Source organism: Phacochoerus africanus, chromosome 13 (genome assembly GCF_016906955.1).
Source record: "Phacochoerus africanus isolate WHEZ1 chromosome 13, ROS_Pafr_v1, whole genome shotgun sequence".
Taxonomy (NCBI): Eukaryota; Metazoa; Chordata; class Mammalia; order Artiodactyla; family Suidae; genus Phacochoerus; species Phacochoerus africanus.
The window spans coordinates 24701136-24714491 of NC_062556.1; the positions used below are offsets into that span (position 1 = coordinate 24701136).

Sequence of the window (13356 nt, forward strand, 5' to 3'; positions counted from 1 at the left end):
TGCCGTGAGCTATGGTGTAGGTTGCAGACGAGGCTCGGATCCCGTGTTGCTGTGGCTCTGGTATAGGCTGGCGGCTACAGCTCTGATTAGACCCCTGGCCTGGGAACCTCTATATGCCAGAGGTGCAGTCCTAGAAAAGACAAAAAAAAAAAAATTGTGGGTAATAAGTTATGAACCTGAAACTTTCAGAACACTGTCTGCCTACCTAGCAGGTGTTCAAGGAATGTTAACTGAACTTCCCTTAATCTCACTGATTTCTCCACCTTCAAATATTTGAGTGGTGATGAGCTGATAAATAATTGGTTGCTAATTTAAATTTTTATACTCCAATAGGATTGGAGCCTATTCGTATTGTGAAAATAATACATATTTCCCAATTTACCTGTATACTTTAATCCCCGCCTGCTCATTTAAGACCCTGAGAAAAGGGTCAGTGGGAACCCTTACATCATAAGCCTCAAGTCAAATGGCCTATCATTCAATGTATGTGACTCTTCAAAGCTGATGATAAACTTCTCATTTGTATTTTTATACATACTTTAAAAATTATGCTTTCTCTTTTATTGATCTTTTTTGACAACTGCATTTCTTATGTTATTTACTTATTTTTGAGGCCCGCACCCGTTCCCAGGCTAGGGGTCGAAACGCAGCTACAGCTGCCGGCCTACACCACAGCCACAACCATGCAGGATCTGAGCTTCATCTGTGACCGACACCACAGCTCACGGCAATGCTGGATCTTTAACCCACTGACTGAGGCCAGGGATCAAACCCATGTGCGACATATTGAAAAAAATAATAATATAAATTTAGAAAACTGAAGGTTCAGAAAGGTATTTTGGTCAGCAGAATAATATCTACCACCCGCCCCTGAAAACGTCCACATCCTAGTCCCTGGAACCGGTGCATCTGCCACCTTAAGTGGCAAAAGAGACTACAGGTGTGATTAAATTAGGGACCTTGAGATGGGGAGACTATGATTGGTGATGGGGTGGGCCCAGTGTCATCACACATGTCCTTAAAAGTGGAAGAGGGAGACGACAGAAGAAATCAGGGCAATGCAAGGTGACAAGGACTCAACTGCCTTTGTTGGCTTAGAAGACGTTCCTGGAGTTCCCGTCGTGGCGCAGTGGTTAACGAATCCGACTAGGAACCATGAGGTTGCGGGTTCGGTCCTTGCCCTTGCTCAGTGGGTTAACGATCCGGCGTTGCCGTGAGCTGTGGTGTAGGTTGCAGACGCGGCTCGGATCCCGAGTTGCTGTGGCTCTGGTGTAGGCCGGTGGCTACAGCTCCGATTAGACCCCTAGCCCGGGAACCTCCATATGCCGCGGGAGCGGCCCAAGAAATGGCAAAAAGACAAAAAAAAAAAAAAAAAGAAGAAGAAGACGTTCCTCCGGCCACGAGCCGAGGACTGTGGGCAGCTTCTAGAAAGAGCAGGGAAATACTTACATCGTCTTCCTTCGTTCCACCCCAGAAGTTAGTGCCTCCGGCATAGCTGGGAATGTTCAGCACCGCTATTCCTTGAAGACTGGGAAGAGGAATGTATTGCCCGTCACACTGTAAGACCAAAAGCTTAGAGGTCAGACACACAGAGCAAAACCACAAGTTTGGAAGATGCTAGAATTCCAAAGACAAAGGAGAACGGATGAGAGTGCGTCGGTAATGTTTGTTCTTTGGTAAGAGAGTCCTAGGCATTACCTTCATCCTTTTGTTTTTTAATTTAAAAACATGTAAGAAAGGGTAAAGAGTTATAGCGGAAGTTGTTACAGAAAACCAAACTGAAAAAACTGTTTTACAAAACAACCTAAGTGTCCACTGAAGGGTGGTGAATGGATAAAAAAGTGTGATACACACACACACACACACACACACACACACACACACACACACGTTGAAGGAGTTCCCCTTGTGCCTCAGCAGTAATGAACCCGATTAGTATCCATAAGGATGTGGGTTTGATTCCTGGCCCTGCTCAGTGGGTTAAGGATCTGGTGTTGCTGTGAGCTGTGGTATAGGTTGCAGCTGCAGCTCAGATCTAGCATTGTTTTAGCTGTAGCATAAGCCAGCAGCTGCAGCTCCAATTTGACCCCAGTCTAGGAACTTTCATATGCCATGGTGCAGCCCTAAAAAAAAAAGGCAAAATATATACACATATATACACACACACTGGAATATTATTCAACCATGAAGAAGGAAATCTTGCTATTTTTGACAACATGGAAGGCTTGAGGGCATTTTCCTAAGTGAAATAAGTTACACAGGAAAAGACAGACACAGTATGATCTCATTTATATGTGAAACCTAAAAACCAACAAACAACTCCAAGCTCATAGATACAGAGAACAGATTGGTGGCTGCAGAGGCAGGGGTGAGGGGTGGGTAAAATGGGTGAAAGGCATCAAAAAGGCACAAACTCATAAAATAAATAATTCATGGAAATGTAAGTGCAGCATGGCAACTACAGTTAATAATATTCCATTGAATATTTGAAGGTCACTAAGAGAGTAGGTCTTAAAAGTTCCTTTCTTTTTTTTTGTTTTTTAGGGCTGCATCTGTGGCATATGGAGGTTCCTAGGCGAGGGGTCCAATCGGAGCTGCAGCTGTTGGCCTACGCCAGAGCCACAGCAATGCCAGATCTGAAGCCACGTCTGTGACCTACACCACAGCTCGTGGCAACGCCGGATCGTTAACCCACTGAGCAGGGCAGGGTTCGAACCCACATCCTCATGGACCCTGGTCTGGTTCATTAACCACTGAGCCATGAAGGGAACTCCAAAACTGAGTTTTTTAAGGAAAACACAGGTATGTCAAAAAGTGCTTCACACTCTATGCCTTCTAATTAATCACTTAAATGAAAACGAATTACCACTTAAATGAAAAAAAAAATACAACGTCATATAGCTGGAAAAGTAACTATGACATGAGTAATTGCCTAACAAATAGAAGGTTTAAGTCTTCATTTGAAAAGAGAGGAGGTTGCAGAAGTCATATTTAAAATATACGCTATGTTTTCATTAATTCTCAAATAAAAATTTTTTTTTTTGGTCTTTTTAGGGCCACACTCGCGGCATATAGAGGTTCCCAAGTTAGGGGTCTAATCGGAGCTGTAGCTGCGGGCCTACACCACAGCTCACGGCAACACCAGACCCCCAACCCACTGAGTGAGGCCAGGGATCGAACCCGCAACCTCATGGTTCCTACTGGGATTCGTTTCCGCTGCACCATGACGGAACTCCAATTTTTTAACAACTGCATTTTAAGGCCCGAGCAACATTATCTTCAACTTTGAGAATAAATAGAGAACCCACTTTTCAGCCAATTTAAAGGAGTAAGAACACATTATATATTACACTTGATATACCCCCACCCCACAGGTGTGTTTACAATTCCTTTCTTTTCTTTTACAGGAAAACACACTCAGAGGGCCACAGTGTATCTGGGCACTTACAGCTGTTCCTGGCACACAGCTGGCACTCAAAATGTACTTATTTTTTTTTTCCCGGCATGTGGAAGTTCTCAGGCTAGGGGTCAAATTGGAGCTGTAACTGCCGGCTGGTCTACACCACAGCCACAGCAATGTGGGATCTGAGCCTCGTCTGCGACCTACACCACAGCTCACAGCAACGCTGGATCCTTAGCCCACTGAGAGAGGGAAGGGATCGAATCCGAATCCTCATGGGTTCTAGTCAGGTTCATTTCTGCTGCGCCATGATGGGAACTCTCTCAACGTGTGCTTCTCGAATTAATCAACATAAAGCATTTGTTTGAATAATAAATTTTTTATGAACCAAATAAACTGAACAGATATTTTTGTGTGCTTTTAGAAAAAGCTGTTTTAAGTCATATGACTAAATTAAAGGAAATGGAAAAAGCGCTATCTCCGTAAAAAGGAATATTTACAAAAAACTCAGAATAGTCCTCAAACATTTTATAAACAGCTACACAATTTGCAGGCAGAGTATGGAAAAAGATGAAAACTCTCAGAAGTGCCATATGTTTTGCTGAATTGCATTAGGCAAAATACCCAGAGTTAAGAGCTTAATATCCATTTCACAGAGTCTCATAGGGAAAATATGAGCAGCCAGATTCAATAAATTAAGGTCACTTGACTCACTGTTTCTCTCATATTCCGAAATAACTTTAGTAGTATTACATTGTTTTATATCTTCTCTGTCTCCCCCCATTTCCACTTGTGGTTCATGATGCTATGAAATGCTATAAAATTGCAGTTACATTTATTTTCTTTATTTTTCGTATGGCCACGCCCAAGGGATAGACCTGAGCTGCTGCAGTGACAATGCTGGCTCCTTAACTCTCTGTGCCACAAGAGAACTCCTGTTCGTATATCTCTTTTTGGTTTAAACGGTGATTTCTTATACATTCGCTCCATGAATTACGATTCTGCACAAAAGCATTAATTTATCCATTTTGCGGAAGGAGAACTCAAGATCAAAGCCTTTGTTCTGCACAGATTCAGGTAGGACTTGAACTCAGATTCACTTTCTTCTATACAACACAACAGGGAAAGGAAACATTTTCTGTGCAGTAAGTTGAGAGGTTTTTTTTGCTAACGACTGGCACTTGGTGGAAGGGATCTTTCTGGGAAAAGTTTCCCCAATGCTAAGTCTCTCTCCTTCACTTTTATCTCAAACGATCCAGGAGTTCCCAATGTGGCTCAGGGCTAATAAACCCAACGAGTATCCATGAGGATGCTGGTTCAAACCCTGACCTCACTCAGCGGGTGAAGGATCCAGTGTTGCCATGAGCTGTGGTGTAGGTCGCAGACGCGGCTTGGATCTGGCCTTGCTGTGGCTGTGGTGTAGGCCGGCAGCTGCAGCTCCGATTGGACCCCTAGCCTGAGAACTTCCACATGCCGCAAGTACGGCCCTAAAGAGGGAAAAAAAAAAAAAAAAGAGTCAAGTAACCCAGCATCGTGGAAATAAAATTTCAAATAATGGACCTTCCACAGTCCTCAGGAATAGCAGGTGTTTGGTTTGTTTATTTTTTACTATCGCAAAGAATTCTCTAAATTGTTTTTCCATTACTTTACGTGTACAGTAACATGCTTTCATTTATCTCACTTTACTAATTTTATTTTCCTTTAAATCATTTAACATAAACGTCTATGTCAAGGGTTCTTAACCTGAAGTTCGGAAACCAGGAGTCCATAGATAGAGTCAAGGGCATGTGAACTTGAATGGTAGAAACATCTCTCTGATGGTCAGCAACCTTCGAAATTTAGCCCTGTCCTCAGTTATAAATGTAGACAACAAACCACATAATAGCAATGCTTGGACTTCATTGCCAATAGAAACAGAGAGTTTGTATTGATTACAGATGTTCCAGATATTGCTATTATCTTTTATGTTCATCATTATTTCCAAAGTGTGGGACTTCTTATATATGCCAGTAGATCTTTGTCATTTGACGTGGCAATGAAGAAACACATACGTTACTTGATAACAATCTAAAAACATTTTGTTAATTTATCAATCTCATTTTCTTATGTCAGTCTCCACAATTTTTTTTTTCCCCCCACAGGTGCACCTGCGGCATACGAGTTGCCGTGCCAGGGGTCGACTTAGAGCCGCAGTTGAAATCCACACCACAGCCACAGCCACAGCAGATACGGATCCAAGCCGCATCTGTGCCCTTTGCCAAAGCTTACAGGAACACCAGATCCTTCATGCATGGAGCAAGGTCAGGGATTGAACCCGCATCCTCGTGGACACTATGTCAGGTTCATCTAACTTTATAAGCAGTGATAAATTAAACTTGCTGATCCTGTAGTTGGGCTCTATAGTAAGAGATAGAATAGGTTTATCTTCACTAGGACATTGAGCTGACAATGAATGAGCCAGGCACTGCTCTAGTCCACACTCCAGTATTAAGATAACACCTAAAATAATAATGCTCTGTTTAATTCATTGAGCTGCCGACTTAGGATTTTACATCTTTCTGTATGCAGTCTATACCTCAGTGAAAAATAGCTGGTTATGGGAGTACCCGTTGAGGCGCAGCGGAAAGATATCTGACGCAGAACCATGAGGTTGCAGGTTCGATCCCTGGCTTTGCTCAGTGGGTTAAGGATCCGGTGTTGCCGTGAGCTGTGGTGTAGGTTGCAGCTGCCGCTCAGATCCTGCATTGCTGTGGCTGTACTGCAGGCCAACAGCTGTAACTCTGATTTTACCCCTAGCCTGGGAATCTCCATATGCCATGGGTGCGGCCCTAAAAAACTAAAAAAAAAAAAAATCTGGTTATAAAAAGATATAAGATAGGAAAGACATGCCTATCAGCATAAACAGAGAGCCCTGGACCAAATTTGAAAAGCAAATAATATTCTAAGAAATTAGTAGACTTTTCAGGGCCGTGTCTCCAATCTTGTTTTTCTTGTAATCAGAAGAGATTAAATAGCTTTTGTTGCCCCCTTCTTTTTAAGTTTTATTTCTATTTTATTTTATTTTATTTTTGCTTTTTTAGAGGCACACCTGTGGCATACTGAGATTCCCAGGCTAGGGGTTGAATCAGAGCTGTAGCCACCGGCCTACACCACAGCCACAGCAATATGGGATCCAAGCCATATCTGCGACCTACACCACAGCTCACGGCAACGCTGGATCCTTAACCCACTGAGCAAGGCCAGGGATCCAACCTGCGTCCTCGTGGATTCTAGTCAGATTCATTTTGCTGAGCCACGATGGGAAATCCAACTTTTGCTGGCCTTAATTTCCTATTTAAATTAGTAAAAAAAAACAAAAACAAAAACAAAAAACTTAAAATTTGAAATGCTTAAACATCTTTTTTCATTTCCCTAGCTTCTTGTTAGAAATAATTGAAACAAAAAAATATTTAAATTAAGAGGTTCACATTACTATGAGTGATAGTTTCAGGGATTTGTGAAACTTCAGGCTTTACAGAATTGGGTCAGAATTTGGAAAACTTACATGGAAAAATCTGTTTCAAATGCTAACCCATATATGCATTCCCATGGCCCCACCTTTTCACAGAGCATCACGACTCCATAGGAACATCCAAATTTCAGGACCTAATGACAATGATGATTAAATGTGTCACTTGTATCCAGTGTCTATACCTCCTTTGGTGTAAAAGGTGATAAGCACCTCTATTTTTTTTCCCTTGAGTGTTTTTGCTTTTGTTTTGCTTTTTTGCTATTTTAGGGCTGCACTGCGGCATATGGAAGTTCCCAGGCTAGGGGTCCAATCAGAGCGGTAGCTTGCCGCCTACACTACAGCCAGAGCAATTCGGGATCCGAGCCAGGTCTGTGAGCTACACCACAGCTCACGGCAAGGCCGGATCCTTAACCCACTGAGCGAGGTCAGGGATCGAACCCGCATCCTCATGGATCCTAGTTGGGTTCATTAACCGATCAGCTACGAAGGGAACTCCCCATTGAGTGTTTAAACACTATTTAAGAGAAAGTGAGGCCAAATCAGCTTCACAAAGAAATCTCTTTTTTGGGTAAGTAAGATAATCTAAAATGTCTCTATTTCAAGAGGAACCTACCTCAAGTTGAACCCTCTGTTCCAAATTCTTGTATGATCTCTGTAATAACTCTCTGGTTCCCAGGACTCCATACCACATCAAGTTTTTAGTTCGGCTCCTGAAAATAAAGATTGGCAGAGTATTTCAGGAACTATTATGTATTCACTCTTTAAAGGCAGAGAGAGCAAAAGAGGTACTAAATGAAATTAAAGTAAAAGTGCCTTCATATAATAACATTATTATCATACCAAAATTACCTGCATTTTTCAGGGTGCTCCTCTCTCTTATTATTAAATTCTAAAGAAATTTTGGCATCCAAACCAATCCCAAAGTAATTGTTCATGACACATTTTTCTGAATATCCATCTCTGTAATAAGAAAAACCACATGACAGTCAATTTCAGGGTCATAACAGCAATTACAATTTACACACAAAAAATCACTTAAAACCATTTAAGCTTCCATTTCTTACAGAAGAGAGGAAAGCTTAGCAGGAATCATTTCCTATTCCTATGTCATGTGCACGACACCAGTACGTGTCTGTAATTTTTGGTACACGTGACATAGAGGGATGGGTGGACAGGGTAGTGGAGACAGAGTCATGGTAATGCTTTTCCATTAACTGCAATGAAATCTTAGTTCCTTTATTTCCTGCATAAGCCCCTCTCTACACACAAATGGGACGGACTTGCAGTCAGATACTCTTCTTCTTCTTTTTCTTTTTGTCTGGCAGCATGTGGGCGTTCCTGGGTCAGGGATTGAACCTGCGCCACAGCAGTGACAATGCCAGGTCCTTAACCGCTAGGCCACCAGGGAGCTCCCAAACTCCTCTTTTTTGTTTGTTTGTTTATTTTCTTTATTTTATGGCTGAACCCACGGCATAGGGAAGTTCCTGAGGTAGGAACTGAATCCAAGCCATAGCTGCAACCCACACCACAACTGTAGCAACGACAGATCCTTTAACCCATTGCACCAGGCCGGGGATAGAACCACGGCACATGGAGGTTGCCAGGTTAGGGGTCCAATCAGAGCTACAGCTGCCAGTCTATGCCAGAGCCACAGCAATGTCAGATCTGAGTGGTGTCTGAGCAATGCCAGATCTTTAACCCCCTGAGCAAGGCCAGGGATTGCACCGGCAACCTCATGATTTCTAGTCGGATTGGTTTCCACGGCACCACGATGGGAACTCCTGCAGTTGCATTCTTAACCCACTGCGCCAGGGCGGGAACTCCTCCTCTTTTTTTTTTTTCAGTAGAAAGTCTCCTCCACCTGTACACTTACTGCCTATTTATTGAGCAGAGAACAACTAGTTCAAGTCCTTTCTTCTAGGTGCTTTGGAAAGCTCGAAAAAGTTTAAAATGTGGGACCGTCTTTCAAGAGTGTTACTAGAGACATGAAATACGACAAAGACAAATTTAAATATGGGAGAAAAAGGAAGTCCATGTTGAAATGCCAAATTGTGTTAAGGAGTTTTAAGAAGGGAAGGGATCAATGTGGGTCAGAAGCTTCCTGAACTAATTAAACCTAGAAGCTGAATGTTGAACTTGATGACAGAATTGGCAAGATGGGGGGAAAAAATGAGGAGGCAGGGATAGCAAAAATATGGGAATGCAGGCACCGAATGAATAAAATATTCCAGGGAAAAGAGGATAGAGCTGGGACTCCCTTCACCCCAGGGCTGTTGTCTGAGACCACAGGCTGGCAGGAAACCTACCATAGGAACAAATGATGAAAACCAACGTATTTCAAATGGGTCAAAGTACGCGTCCTGATCAACTTTTGAAATTTTCTGACTCTCCTTTTTGTACGTGGAACTGTGCTCAATGTAATGCATTTACAATGTCACCGTTCATAGAAAACAGAAACAAGAAAAGCCCCCAGAAAATATTTACAAGAGCATTTTCTTACACGGAATCTGGATCTGGGTCAATAAATGGCGTTGCACCAAAAGGATCGATATTTGCTAGTAACATTTTGTTGATAATAGAACTCCCAGCAATGGAGGCAGCTAGTCCTGCTCTTAAACCTGGGCAGAAAAAAAAAAAAAAAAAAAAGAGGATTATATGTTAGGAGAAAAACAGAAAGAGCCAGTCCATTGTTTTCAGATCTAATCTCAAACATCTGACCCCAAAGCATGGTTTCCAGTGTCTGTTCTCTTGAATGAAAACTAAGAACTATGACGGTAAATACAAGATGTCTGATGCTCCTTGGGAGCCCTAGTTGTCATAAAAAAGAAGCCGAGGACCACAATAAAAAGTGCACAAACAGGAGTCTCTCTGTGAGTTTCTCATTTACCATCAATGATTCTGTAACTTCAACAAGTGAGCAAATAAGGTCGTAAGTCCATAAAGAATTTACAGTAAAGGCTGAATTAGCCAGAATGACACGGGGTTTATCACTTCCGTACTCTCAGAGCATAGATTATAATACTCAAGTAAAAATGTTGAATCCTAAAGTGAAAATTCAGTGTTGATTTCAAGAATAAGTAGGAAAATAATAAACATGGCTATTTATGAGTCTTAGAACAACAGAGTATTGAATATAAAAAAAATGACGCATTTATCTTACCTCTAAATATGCAAAACATCAAAGTTATTTCAACAAGCAGTTAGCTCTCCAATAACTAATTACAGTACTCAAAGCTAGTGAATTTACCCAACTGAACAGTAAGGCTGGGAGCACTAAAATCTGGAAAGAAGATAAAGAAGTAGGGACCCAAGGGAACAAAACAGAAAGGAAAGACGAGTGAAGACGAAAACGTCATGCAATTGAGAAACACGAGGAAATTAGGAAAAAAGGCCTTTCTTGAGCAAACGTTCCTTCCCTCAACAGTGTGTTCCTTTTGGAAGACTTTTATTCTTTTAGCTACAGAGTTTAGCTGATTACCAAATAATCAACATGATTTTTATTCTGCTGTTTAATTTCAGCGTTTTGAACATGCAAAGTGTAACATGCTGCTTATACTTTGTTAAGCCAGTTTCCCTTAAGGCTAATACATAGAGAAATGAACAAAACAACCATTCTGGGGAGAGACAAGAACAGTTGGAAGAGATGAAGGGTCAAATTCCAGCTGCCCCACAGCAAAGTATACTCTGTTCTAAAATGTTTTAAAATTAGCCATGTTTACAGTTTTAGCCCAGAAAGGTTCCTCCCAGGATTCCAAGTTGGAAGACCGGTCTTCTGTACACATGGAAGCCTTTCCAGAACCAAACATGTTCTGGATTTAGTAATTTATTTTAATATGTTATTATAAATATTACTGTATTAAAATATTAAATATTTCATTTATTTTTAATATTTTCATTAAGATATAATTTACATACCATAAAATTCACCCTTTTAAAGTATATAATTCATATGTATACTTGATTCACTTTGTCATATACCTGAAACTAACAACTTTCTAAGTCAACTATAAATTTATTTTAAAAAAAGACAAAAAATTTTATTCCCAAATGGCACACCTTTGTTCATGGAAACTAAAGACCTGATAATTTTCAGATCCTATTAGTCTTAGAAAACAGATTGGAACCTATTTCTTGTGTTTGTAGCATGCTCTTTATTTATTTATTTATTTGTTATTTTTTTTCTTTTTGGTTCATCTATTTTTACTTTGGATCGGATTATAGAAATAAGACCTAGAATCACATAAATATTAGAACCTAGATAAAGCTCATGAGATCAGACTTTAAATCCACTCACCTCTTGCAAAAATAAACTCAATTTCATAAAGGGTCAGACTGAGCTTGTAAAAAAAAAATCCCTGAAAACCCGAAGGTGAGGTGGCTTTTGGAAAGTAAGGGCTCTCTAAGACCCCATCACACTTCCCTCAAGATTGGTTTAGCATGCTCTTTAAAAGTCTTAGGCTCATCTCAAGGGGCTTGTCATGGAAGTGTCACAACAAGTATAGACTTCTCCCTTCAGAGAATTCTCAGATGAACTATTAAGAAAAGAAAATATTCAGTGTGTTGTTTACAATAAAAAAAAACCTATATAATTCCATTGTTGTAGTATATATACAAAGTTGTGCAATGAACACTACTATCTAATTGAGGACATTTTATTATCCCCCAAAGACAACCCCTACCCATTATCAGTCATTTTCCAATTCTCCTCATTTCCCCTGCTCCCAGATCCTAGAAACCACTAAACTACTTCCTTTCTTTATAGATTTGACTATTCTGGATAGTTCATGTAAATGGAATCATAGATGTGCCATTTTGTGTTCAGCTTCTTTTGCTTGGCATCATGTTTTCAAAAGTAATCATGTTATAGAGTATATCAATGATCCATCCCTTTTCATGGCTGAGTAATACTCCATTGTATGGATATATATCATGTTTTGTTTCTCAATTCACCAATTGATGAATATTTGGATTGTTTCCACTTTTGGCTACTATAAACAATGTTGCTATAAACAAGCATGTACTAGTTTTTGTGTAGACATATATTTTCAGTTCTCATGGCTATACACGTGGTAGTGGAATTTCTGGGTTATACGTTAACTCTGTATTTAAGCCTTTGGGGAATTGCCAAACTTTTTCAAAATGGCTGCACCACTTCACATTCTAACTAGTAGTGTATGAAAGTTCCAATTTCTCCACGTCCTTACCAATGTTTGTTTTTATCTGTCTGTCCTTTTTTTTTTCTTTTTTACAGCTGCATCTGCAGCATATGGAAGTTTCTGGGCCAGGGGTCAAAATAGGGCTGCAACTGCAGCCTATGCCACAGCCATGGCAACACCAGATCCTTACCCACTGAGTGAGGCCAGGGATTGAACCTACATCTTCACAAAGACAAGGTCAGGTCCTTAACCTGCTGAGCTACAATGGGAACTCCTAGCTGTCTTTTTTGATAGCCATTCTGATAGGGTAAAGTAGTATCTTATTATGGTTTTGATTTGCATTTTCTTGATGAGTAGCGATGGTGATCATCTTTTCACGAGCCTATGCCATTTTTATATCTTTTTGGAAAAACATCTACTCAGTTCTTTTGCCTCTTTTTAAATTAGGATATTCATCTTTTTATTATTGAATTTTAAGATCTATTTATATACCCTGGCTACTAGTCCCTTATCATATATATTACTTGTAACTCTTTTCTCCCCTTCTGGGCACTGCCATCTCACTTTCCTGACAGGGCCCTTTGCATCACAAAAAACCTTTAATTTTATGAAGTCTAGTTTATCTTTTTTTCTTTCATTTGCGCTTTTGGAGTCATGTCTAGGTAACCACTGCCTCATCCAAGGTTATGAACCTTTAGATCTAGTTGCCTTTTTATAGTTTTATATTTTTAGCTCTTACCTTTAAAACTTTTATCCACAATGAGTCATTTTATATATGGTGTGAGGTAGAGGTCCATCATATTTTTTTTGCACAGGAATGTCTAGCTGTCCCACCACCACCGATGGAAAAGACTATTCTACTGACAACTATTTTATGGCCTAAGATACAGTCAATCCTAGACAATGTTCCACGTGCACTGAGGAAGAATGTGTATTCTGCTACTGTTAGGGGGAGTGTTTGGTAGACATGTTAGGTATACTTGTTTTATGTGTTTGTAAGTCTTCTATATCCTTGCTCATCTCTGTCTAGTTGTTCTATCCACTGTGAAGGTGGGATAAAAGTCTCCAGCTATGATTACTGAATTGTGATTCACTTTTTAAAATAATTTGCAGATGAAACTGATTTTCAGGGTGTAATTTCGGTTCTCATCTACTCTGGAATGAATCTGGAACGTTTTCACTAAGTCAGAAAGTGGCACTTAGGGAGTCCTCTGAGACATCTATATTTACCTTCCTCCCCTTCCACACAAGTCCTTTGGTTTCCACTAACACTGTCCTAATCCCAAGCT

The 13356-nt window shown here is 40.4% G+C and overlaps 1 protein-coding gene across 8 annotated transcripts in view; it reads right to left on the reverse strand.

The window, feature by feature from the left end:
* Window positions 1-13356, reverse strand: part of DGKH (diacylglycerol kinase eta) — a 185588-nt gene that overhangs the window by 23175 nt on the left and 149057 nt on the right. For all 8 annotated transcript variants that reach the window (XM_047755789.1, XM_047755788.1, XM_047755790.1 and 5 more), the window contains 4 exons: window positions 9412-9529; window positions 7761-7871; window positions 7525-7621; window positions 1450-1557 (listed from right to left, as the gene is read on the reverse strand). In XM_047755789.1, the coding sequence (XP_047611745.1) occupies window positions 1450-1557; window positions 7525-7621; window positions 7761-7871; window positions 9412-9529 (434 nt within the window). The remainder of the gene's footprint in view (window positions 1-1449; window positions 1558-7524; window positions 7622-7760; window positions 7872-9411; window positions 9530-13356) is intronic.